This window comes from Anopheles merus, chromosome 3L (assembly GCF_017562075.2).
Source record: "Anopheles merus strain MAF chromosome 3L, AmerM5.1, whole genome shotgun sequence".
Taxonomy (NCBI): domain Eukaryota; kingdom Metazoa; phylum Arthropoda; class Insecta; order Diptera; family Culicidae; genus Anopheles; species Anopheles merus.
Genome location: NC_054085.1, coordinates 19,110,721 through 19,135,776, shown reverse-complemented (window position 1 = coordinate 19,135,776; position 25,056 = coordinate 19,110,721). Strand labels below are relative to the sequence as shown.

At 40.6% G+C, this 25,056-nt stretch overlaps 2 protein-coding genes across 12 annotated transcripts in view; both read right to left on the bottom strand.

Moving 5' to 3' along the window:
- Nucleotides 1-790: 790 nt before the first annotated feature.
- On the bottom strand, nucleotides 791-2,507 carry LOC121598481. The gene is made up of 3 exons (XM_041925406.1): nucleotides 2,219-2,507; nucleotides 1,654-1,834; nucleotides 791-1,573 (listed from the first exon to the last, which is right to left on the bottom strand). Exons 1-3 carry the CDS (start codon nucleotides 2,358-2,360, stop codon nucleotides 952-954), a joined length of 945 nt encoding a protein of 314 aa, XP_041781340.1. The 5' UTR covers nucleotides 2,361-2,507; the 3' UTR covers nucleotides 791-951.
- Nucleotides 2,508-6,115: 3,608 nt separating this feature from the next.
- Nucleotides 6,116-25,056, bottom strand: part of LOC121598479 (sodium-dependent neutral amino acid transporter B(0)AT3) — a 28,749-nt gene continuing 9,808 nt past the window's right edge. For 7 of the 11 annotated variants that reach the window (XM_041925396.1, XM_041925401.1, XM_041925398.1 and 4 more), the window contains 9 exons: nucleotides 15,415-15,647; nucleotides 14,763-15,337; nucleotides 14,546-14,693; nucleotides 14,273-14,474; nucleotides 14,043-14,202; nucleotides 13,813-13,975; nucleotides 13,512-13,712; nucleotides 12,366-12,434; nucleotides 10,529-10,832 (listed from right to left, as the gene is read on the bottom strand). In XM_041925396.1, coding sequence (XP_041781330.1) covers nucleotides 10,626-10,832; nucleotides 12,366-12,434; nucleotides 13,512-13,712; nucleotides 13,813-13,975; nucleotides 14,043-14,202; nucleotides 14,273-14,474; nucleotides 14,546-14,693; nucleotides 14,763-15,337; nucleotides 15,415-15,647 — 1,958 coding nt within the window. In that variant the 3' untranslated portion in view covers nucleotides 10,529-10,625. Of the gene's footprint in view, nucleotides 8,893-10,528; nucleotides 11,729-12,365; nucleotides 12,435-13,511; nucleotides 13,713-13,812; nucleotides 13,976-14,042; nucleotides 14,203-14,272; nucleotides 14,475-14,545; nucleotides 14,694-14,762; nucleotides 15,338-15,414; nucleotides 15,648-25,056 lie in introns of those variants that run through there. The other 4 variants (XR_006005574.1, XM_041925404.1, XM_041925405.1 and 1 more) reach the window with 4 other exon arrangements.

Sequence of the window (25,056 nt, the reverse complement as noted above, 5' to 3'; positions counted from 1 at the left end):
GCAAATTTATTTATCACAAAACAATGTTTTTGAAATGACAGAAAATGTGCAAAAAATGAGCAAAACAACAAAAGAAAAATCATATTTTAAAACACTTTTTCAAGTGACAGAAAACTATAAAATAATTGGTATGTTTTTGTTCTTATCATTGTGCTGAAAGTTGAAAAAAGGCATACATAAACAGAACTGTGTACAAGTGAAAAATCAACTTATTATTTTTTATGTATTTATTATGCATATATTAATATTAATTTTGATTTAACTTTAGCAAAAAAGTGCAAATAATAATTAGAAATTGATCAATTTTATTGTATGCTTTAAATAGAAAAATAACATTACATTACGCAATCAATTCCCATAAATTTTTACCACAAGTTTAGTTATTTGAGACTTTACATAAACTGATATTTCTCATATACCGGACATGTTTACTCCATGTAACATCCCAATAGACTACGGTCGAGCTTGTTTAGCAAATAATTGTGTTGAGAAAAAATATGAAATAATTGCATACTTTTAGGCGTTCAGAAGCATTTGTATTTTGTTCCGTTGCGAGTGTAAGAAATCTTATCTTAACCGAAAAAAAACGGTAAAAATAAAAAGTACTAAAGTGTCATCGTACCAACTCCACCAGCGCGCTGAAAAGTTCGTTGCGCTTTATCTTGTTGAATTTCGGAATGTGTCGATGGAAAGCGCCTAAAGGTATGCAATATGGTTTTTTTATTCAGAGGGAAGGTATGCAATATTAATCAATTAATTAGAATATTTCAGAAAATATTTAAAACAATAATTAAGAAAAAGAAAGATTTTTTTTTATTTTAAACCCACACAACTTTCTCAGTCAACATCAGCAGCCAAACCAGCGAAGGTTAATCGTCAATTTATCATTACCCTTTTCATTAGTCGACCTAGGCGGATCATGCTTGCTTGCTTTGTACAATTATTTGTTATTTATTTCTTCGACTTTTTGCGATCTTTCTTACTCTCCTTCGCCTTTGACTCCTCCTCCGAAGATGAGCTGGAAGAGTGCGATCGTTTCCTGGACGGTGTTGTCGATTTGCCACTGCTCGCCAAACTGTTCGCATAGCTCTTCAGCTTCTCCACCTGTGGGCTGTACGCCCACTGTACCATCTGCAAGTGCAGCTCGGTAGGCTTACCGTCCTGATCGAATAACTTCACACTGCTGTCTGGTTTCAGTGCCTGCAGTTTCGCATTTCGCACAATGTCCCACGTCTTCGAGCCTGGGTCCTTGGGTGCTTTGGTGCGCAAATGTTTGTAGTTGCCTTTGGCCTGCGTTTCATAGCAGGCGAGAAATTCCACCGCCAGCTTGTCCGATTGCTCCTCCTGCGGTGCGGGCAGTTGACGTATCAAGTCGATCGAAAGGTACGGCATATTTTGCTTGCCCCGCTCCTCCCGATCGAACCGGTCGAGAAAGTCTTCAAACAGTGCCACCGCTTGCTTGATCGAGCTTAGCTTCTCCTCGTTCTTGGTGGCAGGGATAACGCGCTTCGCGCTACCGATCAGTCCCTTGATGGCTAGCTTCTGATAATCGGGATCGCGGCCTTCTAGGATGCTTTAGGGAGAAGAGTAAGTAAGTCGAAATTTTTGGGGCGTTAAGTAATGAAATAACGCATGACGCAGTTTTTCAATTACCTCAGCGTTTGTTCAGCCGCCTGCTTGTCCTTGAAACCCAACCCTGGCACAGTTTCCACCTTGTCTTCTGCATCCTTCGGCTTAGCGTTTTTGGTGCTGGAGGTGCTGTTTGCTTCCAGCCACTGCTCGAACGTTTCGATCGCAGCCTTTATGTTGTTTATCTTGTCCTCAGCCTTCGTCACTGAAAGCAATCATATGACGAATTGAAATAAAATATTTTAAATCTACACTTGACATTTTAGTGCTCCTTTGAGAAACACTGTCTGCAGCCAGATGGTATTTAAATAGGTCATAAAACGCAACGAAAAACAAACCGATTTAAATCCGTTTGTTTTGATCTGCTTCAATCTAAATTTACGCACAATCGCACAACATTATTAGAAACGAGCGTGAGACGATTAAAAATAATGATTACCTCACCGCCACTAGCGCCAAGCAGTTTCACCCGAAAGTGGGAGAAAGCAAAGATTTAAGCTTGCCCACACTTGTCCTCAATGTTGCGTTAGCTCATTTTTGACCAAATATGCAATGACATCATCGTGATGCGTTGCTAGGCTACACTCACATGTCAGCACACGCTTCGCCCGTCCGATCAGACCGCGCACCGTCAGCAGCTGGTACTTGTGATCCTCGCTCTTCAGCAGCTCCAGCGACTCCTCGGCCTTGGCCTTATCCTTAAAGCCGTACTTTGATTCTTCCTTTGCCATTGGTTCTTATTTAAAATTCTAAACCCGATCGGTTGGACTTGTGGCTACCAGACCTTCCGATGAACGCGCGGTGAAGTTTAGAAACGGACTGAGTTCAGGCCGCTAGATCAGGCGTGCGAGCTTGAACGATCTTCACCGCTCTCCTAAACTCTCGCTGACTGGCGATGGTGGTGGTAAACCGGCAGTGGAATGCTTTACTGATCGTGCTAAACATAACTCTACACCAGCTCAGCTGTGTTTGCGTTCGGCCCGTAGAGGGCGAAGATCAGGCGGAAGATCCGGAAGCCGCAGCAGTGGTGCGGCAGGGGTGGTTGTTGTTTGCTTCGGTGACGCCGCATTGGCTATATGGGCACGTTTTCAGAAATGACGTAATGCTGTTCCGAAACGCCCGACCATGTCTATCGATCTAAGGGCGGCGTGAGAGAGTTGTTGGATCGAAGTGAGGGTCAAACTATGTATTATTAATGTCTGTATTGGGTAGACGTATTGGTGATGGTAATTTGATAAGAGTGAGGACGACTATGTGGCACATTTTTAGTTCAAACTTGATGCTCTTCTATTACATTAATAAGTATTAGAAATACGCACAGCTTATGACACAAATGTGGATATTTCCTATCAATTCTGTAGGGATTATCTAGATTTATTTTAGAATTTAAAAACTTATCTAGATTAATAGTGCAAGCCCACCTTCTAATTAAGTCACCTCACCGTGTTAGTATAAGTACCCCTTAATCATAGTAACCTAGTAAGCGTTTGTACAGTAGGTGACCGCTAACTGAGAGGTGAACAAGCTCCAGTTAACGAACAATGTTCGCTAACTGGAGTGACGTTTCTATGGATTGATTGTTTTGATTGGCGTTGACTGGAATAAACATACCAAACATTTTTTCATTTATGTTGATATAAAGTATAGTAATCAGTGGCGGATTTTCCTACAAGCGGACTGAGCGGCCGCGGGGGGCCCCGGCCTAAAGGGGGCCCCGAGCTAAACCTCCACATGTTAGTTCACTTTTATAAGCGATTGATTCTTTGTTATTAATGCACAAATGAACGGAAAACTAAATCATTCTCAAAGTAGTACATTCTTACAAGTAAGTGTGTGGAATGTGTTGATAACGTTTATAGCAATTAAAAGTTGTTACGAACTTTGGAGATAAATTTTGAAGGCCAAAACAAATTTTACACACATTCGCACTCTTCCATATTAAAAACAATAAATCCTCTCCTGATAATAAGTCATAAAGAAGCTCCTGGGACGTTTAATTTATATTTTTTTAAGAACTTCCTAAACGGTATTGATTGCAAAGACGAAAAGACTACAAATACGCTAGTGCTGGATAATCTTTGTGGTGTCGCTTGGATTTCAGGCACATTTTATGTATCTGTGAAATAGAAAATCACACAAGCTTTGTGTAGTGGCTTTCACTGCTCATGTATATGAATCAGCAAACAAATGTATTGCAAACTCTGCTTTAAAAATACAAAAGTATAAATGAGTAACATTCAGATTTTTTGTCCGATTTTCCAGATATGCCTAGATCTGTACTGAAATTCGGAAAATCTGGAGTTTTAATAACTACAGTTTATCATTTCATTGTTCATTGATTCATTTCAATGTAAAAGACTCTTAGCTTAGAAAAACGACATAATACGTACTTGTGTTGAAAAACTACTACAGAGAATGAAATGCTTCCTTACACCAAACACTAGTAAAACTAGTAAAGCTAGTATTTGAACATAGTTTTGGCTTTTGCACTACCGGAAACAACGATGATGCACATCCTAAAAATATGCAAAATATGTTAGTTTGATTACACGAAGACTATAGATGCTATTAAGTAATTAACTAACTGCCATAAAAAACGACAGAAGAAAATTTATCCCTAACGAAATCAGGATGATATATTTGGTATTCGTACCAAGATATTCATAAAAATGCGATATAATTATCTGAAATTTGAGGAAACCAGGGGCCCCAATTCTATCTCCCGCTTAGGGCCCCGAGATGGATAAATCCGCCTCTGATAGTAATTCGTGTAATAACATAAATTAATAGCAAACGTAGGTAAAAGACCCTAAATTTGTTTGAAAAATGCACATTTGCCACAAATTTCTCTTCATGAGATTCCGGATGTTTCTTGTTTTGACGTTTAAGTGTTCGTTAATTGAGAATCACTCCAGTTAGCGAACCTCCAGTTAAAAGCACTCCAGTTAAAACACATCCAGTTAGCGGTCACCTACTTGCCATTGCCGAGTCTGGACGCCTTCTTTAGAAATTATTTGAAAATATGTGCTACAATGATTTAATTCACACAATTCACTTGTTTAAATTTATCAAAACAAGCGAAATAAGATTGAAACGAAAGCACCATCAGTTTATTTTTAGCTAAATTTAGAATCGCTCTGCAAATATGCTTTACATTTTCACTACACGATCGTTAAGTTTGTACGATGCGTTCGTAATAACGATTACAGTGCACTCCAAATTGTGTACACAGTTGTTGGTTGGGTTGGAATGGAGCGTTGACGTAGACAAAAATGTACAAGTTAACATGGAAAATAAATGTACAAAAAAATTAAGCAAATATTTTAATGAAAAAGCAGCATATTTGAATTGGTTTTAATCATGTAATTTAATTTTACAAGTTGTTCTTGAATGTTATCAAATATATTTCTTTCTTTCATTTTTATTACATATTTAATTGTAACATAGAGGAAGCAACGAAAAAAAAGGCAATAATAAGTAACTGCAGTAATGTTTGCATCTTAACAAATTAAATCTTTATTCGATAATTCAGTGTAGCAGTGTGAATGGTTCTGTGTTCAATTTGTTATTCAATCGTAATTCACACGCAAACAAATTTACTTTTGATTCCTTTTTTAAACTCATATCTTATCGCATTATTTCAGTTTTAAGTTCACTACGTCACGTTTGGTTGTTGTTTTGTATCTGTTTTTTTAATCCGCTTCTTAATAGTATCTTGCAAGAAGCAGTTGCAAAAGTGTTTGGCTAGTGTTCTATGTAGTAATAACAGTGGTCTGAAGCTGAAGCTAGCAGGCAACAAGAAGCGTTTGCTGCAGAAAAATGAAGCATAAAATTGAAAAGAAAAAACAACTTTTGAGAAGTGTCAAAAACGAATAATAAATTGAAATACACTTTGGTAATATATTAAACGAAGGCTCGCCATGCCAAAATATGGCTAAAAAGAAAGGAAATGATTAAGCTCTATTCACTTCCATTCTGTGGCTTTTATATTATTGCAGGATTGAAAGACAATAAACAACAATTGACTTCTTCGGCTATCGCATCTTTTTTTGGGGGCAGTTTTTGTGTTCTTCTGTGCTCTATTGTATCAAAGTGAAGGGCATTAAACATATATCATGCATGTGCAAGATAGTTCTTGTAAACTGGGTAGTGGTGTGGTGCAAAAGGTAGAACTTTACGCTGTGCAGCTAACTTCAGTTTATTCAGAGTAATTTTGAACTACGAATAGGCAATAGGACTGCAAAATCCCCAGTGGTGCAATCAATAATATTTGTTAGATTTGGATAGTTATTTAACAGTTTTCAAATAGGTTAAGTTCACCATGCAATTCAACTTGAGCTTGAAATTAACTTTTTCATAAGGAAAATTATAAATGTTAATTATAAATGATTTTCACTTACTCCAGTATGATTGATTTTCGTCAGCTCTCTGCCAGTTTTTAGTACCAAAACTTCCATTACAAAACAGTGCGCAAAACAAAACGACCCCAGTTCTAATCACTCAAGTAAACGTCATTTTATTTCGTCCTGTTGCGGATTGATGGTTGCTGGGATTACAAATAAACTGTGTCTGCGTTGTTCAAGGTAAGTGAAATACGTTTCTTCATCATTGTTTTGTTGTTCTTCTTTGGCCTTTGAGCGCCTCTAGCTCGATAGCTCCTGTGACTCTTACAATGTATGCAATGTATGTGTGTATGTTTGTTTGTGTGTAAGTATTTTCCCTCCACTTTTGCACTCCTTCTACGAGACTATTAACAACTAACTCTTAAAAAGATGATCTTACTACATAGTGGTTTCTTTTTCTGTGTTTTTTTTACTTTTCACTTTTTATGTGTTTACCCCTTCCACTCTTTAAGTTTACTCAATTGATCACATTGTTTATTGTATGTTTTCTTCCAGTTATGTACGATCCTCGTGCAGTACGACGATCTGTTTTGGTTTATTTTTCTTTTCTTTTTTTTTCATTTAATGACTTCAGTTTTTTAGCTGCGTGTTGGTTTACTTTCTATTTAACGTTTTAATTTGATGTTTTATTCTCTCCTCTAACCTATATGTATGTTTGTGGGGTGTGATGTGAGGAAAACCAATGTCACTGTAGAACGTACTTTAGCGTAACATATATCGACTGTTGTGTTATTTCCTTGACCAAATGTTCTGTCGCCTTATTCTTACACATGGCTTGTGTATTGTAGTTGTTTGCCGGGGTGTGTACATCGAGATTAGCATTAAAGATACAAAACAAATTTTGTTCTATCACACTTTCCTCTATCTGCCGCTGCATGTGTGTGTGTGTGCAGCGGAGCAGGGGCTTCATTGAAACCAAACCATTACCGTACAGGATGCAACAACGAACAAAACAAAAACATTTGTTTATGGCTCTAGCAACACATCGTGGTGCAAGAGTTCCTTTAAGCACGAGCCAACAGGCGGTGTACATTGCAGCGCATCTTGGAAGCGGCAAACAATCATTATTTTTTAAATTAATTTAAATCATTTAAATGAGAGAAGTTCGCTATTTTTCATTCGGATCTTTTCCAGGAAACCTAGGCGTAATTTTCTTTCCTTCCTTTTTTCAGGGAGTGCTTTTTGAAAAAAAAATGTCTTACGAGAGCTTCTACACCACCTCATCATCTTCATCATCGTCACCACCGTTTGGTTGAACGTTTTCATAATATCTTACATACTTCACATGCACTTACATCTTAAGTAATCATTATTTAAGTTTCACTTACATAGTATAATTCTGCTGAGCACGTGTGTTTATCGTATGGTGTTTGCTCGGGAAAGTATGAGAGAAGGAGCGAGTTTGAGAGAGAGAGAAGGACTGAAGGGTTACAAGGGATCATTGATGGAAAACTATAGTAGTAACTGTCTAAATGAAAGCACAAGTATAGATATTGTTTGGTAGCAGTGAAACGACTACTAACACATTTTAGCGTCTAACACTACGATTATTGTACGGGCGCACTTGATGGTGCAAAACCTGTGTTCCCACTACAGGAGCGAGGTATTCAAACTAATTGAAATCTTAACGCACGGCAACACTTATGCTCTCTGTTTTGTTATCTTTTTTTTTACAAATCAATTCATCCTTTACGTTTGATTAGTTTTTCTGTTTTTTTTTCTAGCATTTTTGTTCTCTATCTCCCTCTCTCTTTCTCGTACTCCCCTCTCAACATGTGTCTACGGAAAAGGAGGGGGAAAACGCAACACCACCACCACCTACCATGGTGGTGTAATTTGGTATGAAACAGTACAATTTGTACAACAGGAAAATACACACACACCTATAGCAGGTAACTTGGCTGAAAGAAAACCCAATGAGAATACTGCATTTTCCGGCTGTGGCACCACACCGCATTGCTGCAGTGCTGGACTTATCGTCTATTAATAGTTGAATGGCAACTAGCAGGCAACCGTTCGTTCCGGCCTATCTTCGACTTGGCTCTCTATGGTTCGAGATTGGAGTGGAGGTTTAAAACCGATTCCGAAGAGAAAGCTCTGTCCCGCCCGGGGTACCAAAGTAAGTGTCGCCAGACCCGCCAGACGCCGACCGGGATATCTCGATCTCTTCTGCTCCTCCTCCTAATTAACCTATTACAAATAGCTTGATTTTCAGCATCTTCTGCTTAGTGTATGGCCTATACAAGATATTTACAGGTAACAATGTTATCCACCTTTACTTTCTTCGCGTGGCAGCTGTGCTGTCTCATTAGCGCTTCGATACCTATGCTTCCCACGGCTGTGGATAGCGCGTGTGTGTGTGTTTGTGTCTGTATGTGTGTGTGTGTGTTGTGAGAAAACAAACAAAGGATTATGTCGGTGCTTGAACTGCACACTCCCATGGACGCCCCTTTCACCCACGCACGAAGGAACAGGGTTGGTGAACTAGGTAAAACTGAAGTACATTTAAAAAGATAAAAGCTTTGCCACTACTACTACTGCACCGCATGTGGTCGTTGTGTTTGAGCGTAGCGTCTCCTGCTCTGCCCTGGTATATCGGCCGCTGCCCTGGTATATCGGTGAACGCTTAAAAGTCCACCACCTCCATGCGGAACGGTTTCTTCCGCGAACCGGGGCTCAGTACGTTCGGGGTTAGATGATGCTGATTCTGGAACTGGAGCTTCTGCGGCGAAGCGGCCGACTTTTTCGCCAACATTTTGCCCATCGTCGGTGGTTCGTCTTCGTCGTCCGAATCGCTCCGCACGTTGACGGGGCCGCCTAGCGCGGGTCCACTGAAATCGTCATCATCCTCATCGTCGTCCTGGGTTGTGTTCGAGTTGGTCGCCGTTGGTAAGCGTACAAAGGGGAAAAGAGACAATGACAGAAAATAAAATTAATTACTTGGCTTTTTTCAAGGTGTTTTGTCACATATAAAAAGAAAAAAAATCCATAATAAGTAAATGCATTCGGAGAAAGGAGATTGTAAAATAAAAAAAAAAACATTCCCAAAAAAGCAGATTCTCTGCAGAGTGAATCAATCTGTTTCCGATGGAATTTCCATCCGAGTTTTACATACTAGTGGTTGAAATATAACGTTGGCTTGTAAAACGGAATATAAACGGGATAACAAAGTTTTGTCAAGCAAATAACATGAGCTACACTTAACGAACTGAATATAGTACGCTACTGGAAAAGGTACGTAAATACTAAGATAGCGGGTAAACTATTAACCAAGTTTAACAGAGTTTGCATGAAACTAATAAACACCTAACACGCATTAACCGTTTTTTTCTGAAACATGCGAAAGAACTCTGTTCTGAAATGCAGTAAAAACGATAATCAAATAAGATAACTGAATATGTCCTGCATCGTGCATTTTAACTTAACAATAATTATAACTTTATGAAATATTATTACTAAACAATTATAATTCGGTTAAGTTCTCGTTCTCTATTAGCAGTTTTGTTGATGTTTTGTTACAATAGGCTTTAATTCTTGGTGCCAGCCTAATGGCGAATCTTCGCACTAACAATGAACGAGGACTAAACTGTGCCGTAATTAGAATTAGAAACACATGCTGCTCTTATGTTTGGTGTAATTTTAAAGCTTAACATAAAATTATACTTAATTATGATCTTAAATTTAAAATAAGATTCGTTTGTTGTTTTTCACATGAATAATTGTACCATTAAACGAAATCGAATGCAATAGAAAAGTACAACAAAACTGACGCTACTTTCCTACGATAGAATAGACGTTAGGTTCTTGTAACTGTTCAACTGACTGTCTAATGCATAATTACCATATATTGTCATTGGATTGTTTAAATTCTGGCATGGGTGGTTCATTTATGCTTCTCTTCTATGTTCCATCTCTTGTGAATAAGGTTGCCTTAAAAATGGTCCTCTATTGGTACGCAATGTGACAAAAATGAGTGTGAGTTGGGAGAGGCAGCAGCGCCCGTCGCACTTGCTTCCTTTGCTGCTGCTGATGCTGCTGCTGCTGGGTGTGGTTGGTTATTTGGGCGCCGTTAATGTTCGACATCAACAACAACAACAACAACGAAAAATTAAGTCCTATCGGGTGTAGAACCCGATAGCGTAGCGCTTCTAGCAGTTAAGGTACGGTTAACAACAACAAACTCTAAGAGCTTCATTTATCGCGCTCTCCAACGCGCGTGCTATTCGATCGAACTGTTTGTGGTTTTGTGAATGTATTTTGCAGTATGTTTGTTCTCTTTCAAACGCTGCACACCACTAGTTGGTAACGGACACTACTATATAACGCTAACGCTTCTCTTCTTTTTTACATTTGCTGCTGTCGATGTATGTGGCTTGCAGAACGTGGCTCCAATGCACGTCCACGTTCGCCATTGTGTTGAGAGTGTTGGAGTGTTTTCGTTAGCGTGATATTTTACGTTCACTGTAAATGTTTTACACTTAACCACATGGTGTGCGTTTTTGCTATCTGTGCGTTTGAATTTGTGTTGCTATACTGGTTGTGAATGTGTGGTCCGTATGCACGCGAACCATTCCTCCGCCGATTGAACTCAGTCTACTGCTTCATGATGGATTTCCTGGGCCCCCCGGTACTGGTGATGCTGGTGGTGACGAGCGTCGCACTATTGGCGGTAGTGGAGCCGGCCGAAGTGCTGGTGGCGTTGTTCGAGCTGCCATTGCCGTAGCTAGCGGTGCCGGTGCTGGTTCGGGTAGTTTTGCCGGGCGATGTTTTACCGCGTTTGTTAGCGTCATCGGTTTTGGTCTATAACTTTCAAGTAATAAACTCCATGTCAATTGTCACCATGGACGCGAGAGGCAGCTGCGACAGCAAACACTACCGCTGCCCGGGATGCAGCAATGGCTACACTACTGGCACTACTGGAGGGTTCGGTAAGACCGAGCGTTTCGCTACCGACAAACACACACACACACAGCTCAACACAGGGTGGCGATGACGAAAATGAATGCGATCGATGAAAGGAATGAACAAGCAGTTGCTACGTACATACAAATGATCGAGGAGTAGACGACATTCAATGATTGTGTTTAGCGATCAAACGGGTGATGGATGCACACAAACGCATTCTGAGGTGTCAAAAAGGGTGCTGTAATGTGAGCAACACAGTGGTGCATGGTTTTAAGAGGTGTGTAAGTTGCTAAAAAGACCTGAGACCTTGTCCTTATGGAAGTGTCGCTAAGTTGTCTTGACCGTTGTTTGCCTCGGCAAGTGTATAAGAGCTTTAGTTTAACACACGATCGCTCACAGGCGTGTGTAGTGATGGTGATGAAGAATGATACCAATTGGAGGGAAGAACGATTTTTAGTATACGCATGCGCTTCGCTTCGATGAACTGGTCTACTGAACGATCGCTTGGACTTTGTGATCGTGGGTGGCTGCTAGCGAATGCCTAGCGATACCTAGTGAAGCAGTCAACATGAGAGCGGGCACTACAACGATGGCGATGTTGGAGTCATGGACAGGTGCCGTTGCGCGAGTACTGTTTAGCACCGACACTTTGAACGCGGATGAGTAGGATTACATTGATTTGCTTGATTTTTTTTGTTATTTAAATTATACTTGTATGTTTACTACAGTTATCACTTGCAGGGGAAGGGGTGTTTGTTTGTTTGTTTTTGCTTGGATATTTATGAGCGTATCTACGGATGAAGAAAATGGAGAAAGAGAAAAAATAGAGAAAAAGACAATGGAAGAGTTGGAAGAAAAGGGAAGGGTGGAAATGGTAGGAGGATAATACATCAAGTTAGTATTTGAGCGAAAAGTACAATGGCTGTGGAATGAACTTTGTAACAAGCAAATGGCTGTATAAAAAAATCTTGGTAAAAGTGTTAACAATTTTTGGTGGAATTATAGAGAGAATAGGTTTTGTTCAATAAGATACAAGCATTATATCATCGATATAAGTTAGAAGTGTTGTTAATTTTTTTGATAGTATATTTAATAGTTGTGTACCATAAATGAACAATCTTTAGATGTAGATTACATCCTAAAGATTAAAAACGAAGGCTGTTTTAAAGATGCTTTTTAAAATTTTAAATAAACTATTGTCAACACTTGTTCAATGAATCTTCAACTATTAAAAAAACGACATTTAAATGGAGTATGATTAGAACCGTATGAGTTACGTTATGAAACATCAATAGTTAAGGTAAGTACAGCCACGAAAGTACGATGGTTTGGGATGAACGGGCGAGCAAAAAAGAAATGCCCTTTCCTGCTCGCAATGAGATATGTGTGAGATGCAGATGAGGGTTGTAAAAATGCGTTAAAACTTACATCAAAATCACCGATTGTGAAACGTGTAGCCGCCAGCGATTGCGGAGGTGGTAAGTCAGGGCTAACGACCTGTGTTTAGTAGTTTTGGATGGATCGTTCGAACGGACGAATGATGGTTAGTTCGCATTGGTTAGGTTCAATTTCAGTACACGGATACGAACAATACCAAAGCAACACAAGCACACAGAGCGGCAAACAACATGACAGAGATACATCGAGTAAGCAATAGAACGATTTTGGTATTAGGTTTGTGTACAAATGCAAAATTCCCATCGGCCACCGAGAGTGGACATAGCACAACGATAAAGAAGAAAGAGAAGAGAGAGAGAGAGAAGAAAAGTCCATGAATGAATGGATTAGTATATCGTTGAGACATATGATGTGAAGCTTGGCGACACGGCACTAGCGCATGACACAGAGGTGCTTGGGACTTTGGAATCAACAAAACATGGTAGAAGTTAACCTAAAATCTTAAGGCCTATAATTTCTTAAACCTGTCATGGTGATGCTTACGAGCATTTTTTGCGCGTGAACAATATAATGAACTTAGTTTCTATCACAATCTATCTATAACTTATATATATTAATCATAAACTTAATGTACAAAGTACAATTAATTAAACTAATTAGATACAAAAAGGGTAATTTAATTCTTGTTGAAGAATAAATTCGCCGATATTTGATTGACATGCCAGCTCCTACAAAGCCGGACGGATTCGATGCCCATTCAAACTGCAAGGACTCCAGGATCCAGTTGAGAAGCAATTAATAAGCATACAAGGTTTCTTATTATAAAATTATTGAAGAATTTTAAATTAAATCCTGTCTGCTATGATTGAGATCCAATTTTTTTTACTAAAATACCACGCGTCAGTCTTGTCCAGGTAGATATTCTTAAAATAACTTATTGCCACTTTGCATAATGCTAGAATTTATAGGAGAATGTCACTTTTTAATTATATCCACATCTTTCGGCGGTAATATGGACTTCAATCATTATGTCGTTTTTCGACCATTTCTCTTGCGCAGTAAGTGTCTTCCCACAAATAGTGTGAAAAGGTTTTCCTTCTGCGTTTCTTTACAGAAACAGAAGGAGGCGACGAGAAAATCATCTGTAATAAATGCATGCTGACTACTAATACTTACGTCATCTTCATCAATCATCTCCTTGGTAGAGGCGGTCGTTTCGTTTCTTCGAATCGAGCCTTGGTGTATGTCTAGATCCACCTTCAGTATCTGGAACCGTCGTAGCAGGAAGACTACGGGCATAGGCAGCACGCCGGCAATGATCATTGCCAGTGCAATGCCCATCACCCAATTAGGATATGATTTGTTTTCGACAATACCCTGGTGAGAGAGAGAGAGAGAGCGAGATGATGTTACGGAGAATGCGTTGCATTGTTAGTTATTCAACGTTATTCTTTCTATTGTCCCAAGAGACACTCACCAAATCACCATTCCATGCACCGTATGTAGGATTCCGTAGTAGCATCGAAAGGATAGAAGACAGCAGAATGCAACCCATGATGGCTGGACCAATGTATCGCCAGGTCATTTGCCAGTAGAGACCCGGTCGAATACCAGTCATTTGGTAAATATCTTCCGTGAACCTTAAGAGATGAAGAGAACGAAACGTAAATGATATGCAAAATGTAAAACATGAAAAACATGTCATACTTCTCATGTCCATAGATGTATATGACGGCTATCATTTCCATTAGTGCAACCACAACCAATCCAATCGTGCCAGCAAATGAATCGAACATTTTGAGCCAATATTCACCGGCACCGGTGGTGAAGATAAGGCCCACCGAGAAGCAGAACGCACAAACAACGCCTGTAATAGAAATAGAGCGTAAATCGATGTCAATAACGTGCCTGGAAGTGGGTGGAGCGTTCGAACCCACCAGTGACGTATGGTTTCCGAATCCTCTTGAAGATGTCAATATCAAAAATGGTACAGAGCATTCCTTCGAGAATGCCGATCTGAGATCCTAATCCTAGAGAGAGCAACATGGTGAAAAAGAGCACAGCCCAGAAAGGAGAACCTGGTAATTCGACGATTGCTTCAGTGAATACGATGAACGCTAGACCGGTTCCTTCGGCAGCCTGTAGTTCAGATGCAAAAATATAGTCAATTATTATATGACATTCATAAACTGAATACAAAAAATACATACACTGGACAACTGATCTTCAAGACTGCACTTCTCAAACTCCCAGTCTTTAGTCATCGTCTCGTTCAATCCGGCCATCGCGTGTTCGTACTCGCTTTGATCAACATCCATCGATGGAAGAAGGTTATGTTTCACTAGAATATGCTTATTTCTGGGGTATTAAACAAAACACACATTAGAGCAGGACCGTTTTTGCGGAAACACGTTGGCAGTTACTTACACTTGGATACATCTATCCACGCCTAACGTAGCCTTATACCCTAGGATGGCAAAGATGACGACACTGGCGTAAATTGCGGTGATCGCGTTACACACGGACACTAGCAACACATCCCGTACACAGTTATTTTTGGGCGTGTTATAACTTCCGAACGCAATCAACGATCCGAATGCGAGCCCGAACGAGTAAAACACTTGCGTGGCTGCATCTAACCACACCGTCGGTTCCAGTAGCTTCTCCACCTTCGGTGTGTACATGTGCATCAGTCCGGCGCCGGCCCCTTTGAGGGTAATGCCGCGGACGAAGAAGATCGTCAGCACGATGTACGGAAAGAGCGAGGTAAAGTACACTACTTTGCCCGAACTCTGGATGCCCTTCATCACGATGAAGAACACCACCGTCCAGGAAAGCATCAGGCAGAGCACGATCCACCACTTGAAGCCGCCGGTTTCGTCTATGCTGGGTGCCGCGTCCAGCGTTGTCCGGTACCAGAAGTAGGCCGTCTCGGACGACCGTTCACACTCCTCAACGTCGGTACCGTTCAGCTGGGGACAGACGGCCCATGGTAAGGGATACTGTAAAGCAGAGAGTTGATGGGAGGCTATAAGAGGGTTTCGCTCGTTGTGATGAATGCTAGCAGCACCAGACTTACCCGAAAACTGTTGAAGAAGTAGTAGAAGCACCAGGTAATAATGACATTATAGTAAATCGCAACGAACAGTGTCACAATGCAGGAGCTGATGCCGATGCCGCCGAGCCACGGGTGTATTGTATTCCACACGCCAAGCGCACCGAGACGCATCCGCTGGCCCATACCGAGCTCGATCAGAAACAGTGGAATACCCTCGAGAATCAGCATAATCATGAAGGGTATGAGGAAAGCACCTGAAAAGTGAAGAGAAGGCAACACAACATTATACATGCGACCTGACGGGTGGAAGCGAAGGGGCATCGGTTTGATACAATTGTTGGTAAGATAAGAAATTGAGTTTTCTTGTACGTACGAGTGTACTTTCCGCAAATGCTTTTTATGGTCGGGTCTTTCTTTGATTGCATTTATCAAATGTTTGTTATATGTGTGTGTGTGTAACATTTTTTAAAAGAAACCAAATACCAATCATCGTAATGTAGCTATTTCCAATGTTGGGTCGAGTTGTATTTTGTAAGCTTTTTTAATTTTACTTTAGTATTCGCTTTACATTTTTGTTGGCTGTAATTCAAGAATCAAATCAAGACATTATTATATCAAGCATTATTAAGCAGAAGCCGTATAATATTGTATAGTTACTTAAGGGCTTTGAATAGTACTTTTAGGATATTGCCTAAAATGTTAAGGTAAGAGCAATATATTAATAATAGAAAGCAAATAAAAGTTGCTTTGAGTTGCCTTAAATAAAAGATGCCTTTTAAGAAAAGATCTCCAGATATTTAACAGGATACAGATAAACTTGTCACAAGTAACTTTTTCACCCGAATCGTAATAGAAAATGTGCTAAAAGTCAGTCACTTGGCACGGGGATAACTAAAAAAGTGACTTTAGGTCGTAACTTGTTGCCACATTCGGGAATATTCGTGCAATCGGTACTGCTCGACCTGATAGTTACTACAAGCCAGTCGCACGGTACCACTTTGATAGCGTCCTCTATCGGAATTGAGAGAAAACATCGCTGTACCATCGAATCGATAAGTATTAACAACATTTAATTAGTATACTAGAACATTTAGGTACAGTATAGGACAATACAATTGCATTAGAATGCATATTAATGTTCTTGAACATCATTAGTAATAGATTCCTCATATGCAGTACTGTCGATGCTGCATAGATGGTAAGTAAACCATGGCTATCCATTGTACTATCTTTATATAACGAAATAATCAGATGCAAAATATACGATAAGTAGTGTGGTGTGTATCGCTCCGTATATTAAAATATTGTGATACTTTAGCATGGTGCCACAATAAACACAGGAAATATTCTACCGTTTGTATGGAAGTAATAAACTTTGATATAAATCTTAAGTTAAGCCGAGCTTTTAGTAGCATATTGTTTTTGAATATATTACGCACAGTTTTGTCCTTTTCTTCTTAAGCTTAACAAACGTAGCCTGTGCGAAGGTTGGCGCATAAGCCTCTTATGGGCTTAGTTTTCCGTTAGTGGTTAGACTTGCGACAAGCAGTAGGATAGAGCCTCATCCCAGAAATGAACCAATGACGGGTAAGTTGTTTGCACAACAAGTTACCCGACTAGATAACTGTACCACGGAACAGGTGCACATATAAGATCGTATGATTAAAGTTTCAAGTAACAACGATTCCGCATTATTAGATTCCACTGACTACCTACTAGTTGATGCTACTAGCCTATAGAATCATCAATTTCTTACACAACATTGAAAAATTCAATGAATTTAAGATGTAAATGACTACCATCGGTTATGAATCATTCAAAATTACTTGCAATATAGGATCTCAAATCAATTTGCAGAAGTTTTTATCGCCTTTTCAAACAACAGCCTCGATGTGCTAGAACAGCCCAAAACTCTACAGAATCGTCTGTTTTGTGTGCCGCGAAGCCTGTTTATATCACGTTCACCAAACCGCTGTCCACTAATTACAATCCATGTTTCCTTTTTTTCACTCCCGCAAGTCAATGTAGCCAGCTTCGAAAGAAGATAATTGGGGAATACGACGGGGTATTTGCTTTCCCAGGACTGCGCCCGGGAAAGTTCACGCTCGCCAGCGGTAAGGTATCACGATGACGGTTCGTTTCGCTACGTCCGCTCGACCGTAAATGAAGCCACGGCAGACGATCTTTGGTGGTGGTGCTGTTTCGTGTGCTTTGCGGGCAGGATTAGCCTAGCTTCAGGCGCACTAATCATTCCCATCCGAAAGGTGCCACGTGTCCGTGTCTAGCGCTGCGGTCTGGCTGGCGCTGTATCACCGTATGCCCACCTGTGTTTGTGTTGGATGTACGAATATGACGGTCGATGACTACCGGTGGTTCGAATCGATCGTTCGACAGCGTCGGACGGCTATACCGATGAAAGTAGTTAGCGAAAGATTATGCCAAAAGGATAGCATGTCAGCGGGTTATTTATTCCGCACGGGCAAGCACAACCGCTGGTGTGCAAGGTCAAACCATGGAAAACAATTTTCCTTTCACATTTATAAATAGTTGCCCTACCGGGGGCTGTGTGGGAAATGCACGGATTTCCTGCAACGGTTCAACTCCTTCCCGCTTTTAGTAATGTAGAACGCCAAGGTTCCGTCACATGCTGGGAGAAGGGGATTGGTAGCTTTTGTGTATGAATGTAACTATCCCAGCTGTTGTGGGGGGCGGGATTGGGACTGCCAGGCGCCTGGGTTGGGTGCATTGGTTCGTGGGTGGGTGTGGCGTAGGTGGCGCACAGTGCACAAAAGCGTTGCAATAGGACGCACATGCAGCTGGATGCATTGGTTTATTATTTGTTATGATTATAATTTCCTCAATGCTCGCTCTGTTTACTGATTGTTGCATGCGCGCGGCTCCGTAGGAATGCGGTGGTTGTGAAAGAATGTCGGTACAAATCATATGAAACTGATTGGCAATTCATGCAAGTGCACTTATTTGATGAGTGTGAATTATGTTGTGTTGGTTCATGGAATGATCCCATAACTTATAATAATAAAGAGCAGAATACAGAAGGAAGGCAATTTGCAGAGTTTTCTCAAATCTCAAATTAAATGCAAATCCTACACCCTAACTACTACTTAAGCTTGGTTTTGTCATACGCAGACGTGCAAAAAAAATCCATTATTTGCGCTGCATTCAAGCGAAACGATGCAGTTTTCCGATGCAGTTAAGCGGTAATGCTGCTACCAAAACAGCTGTTTGTCATTCACGTCCATTGAAATACCCCAACAGTCAAGGCAGCAGCAGTAAACGGTTTGTGGGGGATGCAAAATCTACTTAAAATTACTAAATGACTCACAAGACTGTAAAAAGCCACTAGAGACACTTCAATGAATCATCTTCATGTGTGATGGATTGTACAAAAAAAATGTACACGCTTTTGGTGGAGCACGATTCTTGTGTCAAAAATAGCATAATGAACTCGTTCGTCCCTTTCTTTAGCCATACTTTCCGATTCGCCATATGATGGTGGTGAAATTGCATACACATTTTCCGGTAAAAATTCCCCCCCATCGCAAACTGGGACACCTCACACACACACACGCTCATCGTTTTGTAACAAGCGCTCCAAACCCGATACCGTCAAACGGAAGCCGGACAAATGGTGGCATTGAGTCCGTTCGTCGTTTAACTTTTGCTCTACTTAATGAAGTGCTTAGAGCAGTGGTACGGTTATACTACTGCAGCTGTTGTTGCTGCTGCTGCTGCTGCTGATGCTGATAGAGTAGTGGTGGTAAATCTGTAAATGGGTGTGCATTGTAAATCATTACAGCACTCTCGGAACGTGCTTATGACGATGCTGATGATGATGATGATGGAAATTGTCGTAACTGTGGGTCGGTGGGTGAGCCGGCATACTGCAGGTGGGTGTGTTGGTGGTATGTTCGCACCAGGAACTGATAGAACCTATTGTTCGTCCGTCTGTTGATGAACGTGCAAAAGCTCATGCGAGAATCGTTTGGAGAAATGATGTGCCATTGTAATAAAAATCTGACATATATGCATCGGTTGTAGTGTAGTGCATTGGAAAACGCTATTTTTGCTTATTCTCGCTGAATGCATGTGGTTAGGTTTTTATGTGATTGACATCCAATTATATTTCTGCTGCATGGAAGTATACTTTTGAGCACGATTTCTGAGAGTGTGGGAGCATAAGCAGACTATTTTCCAATGGCATAATGTATGATTTTAGCTCTAGTAAAGCTTCATCTGTTCCCAAGAATAATGTATTTATGAATTTCAAAGGTTTCTCTGAAAACTGAAATGGAAATTGCAGCCGTAATGTCGATAGTAATATTGTGAACTTCGTAAATCATTCGTAAGCTTTATTTTATGTTACTCTTCAGTCACGAATCATATCTTCCAGGGCTCATGAATGTTAAAAGAATAAAGAATTAATAAAAGGATTAATGATTTCAGTGTTTTAAAATTTATAACATTTAACATGCTTTCGAATTAAACACATTGTAAGACATAAAAATTCAAACAATACAACAATATCGAATTAGTGACATTTCGAGTGTTGCAAAACACACTGATTCCAACATGCTTTCGACAAGAGATGCATTTATCTTTTAAGAATCATGATTCATTCGTTTAAGATAACTAAGTCATTGGAGATTCCAAAACATCAAACTTTGAAACTTTGCTGATACAGTCCACTTGGAAGATTCATGAAGATTAGTGAATCGGAATTATGAGTTACTCTTGTGTAGTTAATACATTAATGGGAATATCGAGCATCTTTCTATTGCTCCCTCTAATACGTCTGCTATTTTGTATAAAATAAACTATCTTTTGTAATCATATTTTTACTTGGTTTAGGTCAAATGTCAAGGCCAATGACATATCGACATGAAAAAATGATAACTTTTAATAGAGCACAAGAAGAGCAGGTGCGGTCTTGTGGTGCAGTCGTCCCTTCGTAGCAAGCACTGACTAACTGGCTGCGTGGTACAGCTAAGTCTCGAAAGCATATGTAGTCCGGCATGTCGCCTAGGACGCTAGGCCAAATAGAAGAAGAGCAGATGAAATTAGACAAAACATATCATTTTTCATTGACATGACAAATCCAACAAACACGCCACATACCTTCACATGCAGGTATTAATTATTCTAAGTACGTTCACAGAAAGCACACGTGTTATGTCTGTAATCCCGCGACTTTCCCCAAGAATTGACACGTTCCCGGTACAGCGTGCGTTGGCCCAAAGGATGGCGGCCAAAAATAAACCGACTGACAGAGGACGTCCAAACCCCACCATTGCGCACTACTAACCAGCGCTTGAGCCAGTGTTTGCCATTTTCCATTTAATATTTCATGCTCTAGTTTCAATGGCTAGCGCCAACGATTTTCTATGGCATCATCCTCCGTTCCATTCGTTTCCGCACACACATCTTCCCACTTCCCGGCTGACCGCGTTTTATTGCGATCAAGTGCATCGTGTTATTGTTGCTGTTGTTGTTAGTGATGCATCCACTACCTCGCCAATCGGACCGCTATCCACTCGAAGCGGTACTAACATTTACCTTCCTTCCCCGTCCAGCAAGTAGGGGAAGTAGTTGTGTTGTGTACCGCGTGTTTCATAAGCAGAGTTTGCCTCGTGTGAGCGGCCAGAACGGTAGGTGGTGTCCGCAAACCCTGGCACCTGCCAATCACTGTACAGTGTACGCTGTGCCGTAAGCGCCGGCCGTTTCCCTCCCGTTGTAGGTCAGCAGTGTCTAGGGCGTCGTGACACGCAATTCTCGTTACAAGTACTCCGGCTGGCAAGCGGCTGTATGATTTCCCAACAATACAGGGTTTTCCATGAGTTCTCATAGCTACGGGACGCTTTATTGACTCCTTCTTAAGTGGAATGAGCTTAATGTAACGGGAATTGGACTCTATCGCATCCTTGTTGGACAAATCCAATAGCAATTTTCAAAGCGCCTGTCCAAAAAGGGTGCCATAGAGTCCAATTTCCAACATGCGAAGTTCACTTCCTATTAGATAGAGCTAAGGAAGTGACCCACAACTATAAGAACCTCTGGAAAACCCTGTAATACTACTCACATACTGTTTCCCACTTCACTTCATTTTGTGGTATAGAAAGACTTCCTTTTCAGGCAAAAAAACAACACTTTCCTTTGCAACACTTTCCCCGAACTGGTGTGGGATCTGAGGCAAAACAAAGTTAGGAAACACGCCGGTCCTTTACTTCTTTGTCCGTTCCTCTGCTTTCTTTGCTTTCTGTTGTTGATGCACAAGGTTTCATGATGCAATTTCAATCGATCGAACGGCTACGGTATGGCGTGGCTGGACTTTACACTTCCGCTCGTTCGATAGAATCGCTTATAATCCTCGCCCGCCCCGGGTGGCGCATGTGTTGTATCGGTGAGACGACGTATTTATATAGTCGTCGGTGGTGTTGAGGTAAAAGCAAAGCAATGTCGAAGAACGCTTTGGCTGGCGCCGTTCGATCGGATTTTCATTGGCATCCGTCGCGGGCACGCATATTTGCCCCCCCCTCCCCCACACCGGTGGCGCGAGTGCTGTAACGAGAAGGTCTCTATGTCATAGGTGAGCGTAGGCAGAAAACGTAAACGATTGAGTCAACTTCGCACATTCCTTTACGTGCGAAGGTGCGCAGGCAAACTCTGGACAGCGCAAGCGGAAAAAGTGGGCTAATGTCTCACCGGTGAGGCATTTTCCTGCTCAGCAACTCCGACCAATGATCTGTGCGTTATTTTTAACAGCCTGTGACTGCGACTGACAAGCTTGCAACCCCTGTCCCGCCTTTCAAACCGTCAACGTCAACGTGATGTATTTGTTTACGTCTGCACAAGGGCGCAAGTTCATCTCGAGAGCAGGGAGCAGGGGGTGTTGTTTGCCTCCTTTTTTCCTCTTACATACCGCTCTCGAAAGAGTAATAGTGTATCGTTTGTCTCTCGATCGTTTGGCTGCACTATGCTGTGACAAGCACGAAAACAATTACGAGCATATTGAGCGATAGTGAATAGGTGTACCTTCAACATCATGCACTGCTCATTGCTCGCTTCATTGACCATCACTAACCACATCAGTCAGGTGGTGGTGGTGGTGGTGATTAGTGTCAGCTCGATGGCAGTGTAATTGATTCCTAGCATAGGCACCCACCAGAGGCGAGTGAGCGGGTTTTAAAATCGCTGCAAGGAGCGCCAACCGTTCGGTTTAATGACGCCAAATCCGTGCAATTTGTATTTGCCGATCGATCAATGAAGCTTGCGGGCTGCTCGAATGTTGCCGCCCACCGGCACAATGCACAGTGGTTGGGTTTTGTAGTTACTACGCTCCTCCCCTCGCACACCATTCAACTTGAACTTGGCGCCTGCTTCCGACCGCAGAGAGACCCCCCTGTGCTGCCTTCAAGGGCGGAAGGCGCCTTTGAACGATGTAATGGGTTTTAATGGTAATGGTAGTCTCTTGCAAATAAAGAGTACAGAGTCGAGAGCGATGACTGATGAATGAATTTTAATGCACCGGTCATTGGTATCACGCGACCCAAGATCAAGGTTGTTCGGGTTTAAACGCTCGGAGCTGATTGCTAATGGAGGCGCCTGGCTTTTAATAGGTGGTGGAGATTAATCACACCAGAATTTAGTGTCTCGCTGCAAGCGTTGGATGATTCGTGGTGTAGAGATTTGCTATTTATCACTTTTAAAGTAAACGTTTTAATTTTCATTGGTTTTTTGGAAAGCATTATGCTCGGGAATTAATTTAAGAAGATCACGTTTTTATACTTATGCAATAGTGAATACATTGTTATTGTGTCGGTTTTTTGAGAACAACAATCTAAAATATTGATTCATGAATTGTTAAATTTTAGCCTAAATTATTAACGTATTAATGATTTTTTTTTGTCAAATCATATTCTATAAGTTGTTGGCAATGTCGTTACACGAGAGAAACATTTTAAACACTTGTTGATCATTAACGTGATTACTGTTGATCTCTTCTCCATTAAATAAAACATAAACATAACATATTTTCAACTTCAGATGAAAGAGTTAACATTCTGCAAAAACCTACGGTGACGTATTTTCCTTCGAAATAGACACGTTTGTATGTAAGGGTAATGGAAATCATAAATCAACCGAAAAGAAAATGATCCATGAAAGTAGGACAATCGTGTAAGGAAGAGAAAAGTACGAGTGATAGTAGAAGGGAAAGAAAATTGTAGATGGGTGGCTATTTTTGTTTAATTAAATTCACTTTCATAACCAACTCGACCAGTAACTTGTTGGCAAGTTTAGAAAGGTATGTTAATAGATAATTTATGGCTTGAGGTAAAGCAATCAAAACTTTACGCTGTCGAAAGCAATGTTTAATCGCGCGGCTACACGAAGTAATATACAGCGAAACTATTTGACAGGTGAAATATTTGACAGTGGGGCCCCTTCCGTTTGAAGTTCGTAGGCTGAAACTTTAGCCTGTCAGCTGTTTGCATTGTACAGCAGTTTTCGAGCAGCTATCTAAGTGGGTATAATATACAGGTGGGCTTATCCCAAGTTGTATGAATTTAGAAGGCTGATTTTTATCGCTTCTGCTTCTGAATGAAGATTGTAAGAGAGTTTTGAGTATTCGTCAAGCCTCCAGAAAGCTCTTTGGAGCAAAAGTTTTCACTCGTTCTGTCAAAAAGAGATGTTCAAAATTGGTTATAAAAAATGCTATGAGACCACCTGGACTACATACACTTTGATTCTAGATTCCACCACCTGATCTCTTTAATGCACCTTGGGATAAATGTAAACAATACCTTGTTTTCGAGCAGGTACTTGAAACTAATTCTAGCTTTGAGACTAGAATAATCTAGACTGAAAATTGCAGGCTAGTTTTTTGTGTGGTTTTGTATAGGGTGTTTACATGATTCCAGCCTCCAACTGTCAAACTCCATACAAAAAACTAACTAGAATCGTGAAGGCCCCCAGTATCTTCTTAAGCAGAACATCCACAAACTGGACACGAAATGATGAATTGTTGACTGAAAATTACTTGATATTTGATATTGAAGTTATTTAATGGTTTAGTTACGAATTTGTACACGTTATTTGTTTACATTGCACATCCACTGGTGACTGTGATGTGTTATCTGACGGATATTTCAACTGACAAATAGTTCATTTCGCTGTATATTTCAACTCGTGTGGCCGCGCGGTAAAATAAGCTTGAGCTATAATGCCACAGATCACTGCGATCTAATTCGATAAAACATTGGAAAATATTTATTGATACTCGAGAACGGCCCGATTGGAAAAGATTGGAAAGTTTTCCACAAGGTTGAATGATTGTTTAATCGATTGAAAAAGTTTTGCGTTCCATTCTCGTTTCGACAAAATACTTTAGTCATTAAATTCGTATAAAAACTTAGGTGGAAAGACAAACTTTCCAAAAGTTCCAATGCGTCACGAGTAAAAGTTTCTGTAAAGTTTTTGTTTTGTGTTTTAAGAATTTCGTAAAACAATTTCATTTTCTCCATGAACTGCTTTTAACACTTCCGGCAAGAATGACTACTGATCGATAGTCAGCGCCGCTGATAAATTTGACCCTGGCAAGAAGAGGGGGTGCAGGATTGAACGAAACAAAAAAGAATCCCCATTTAC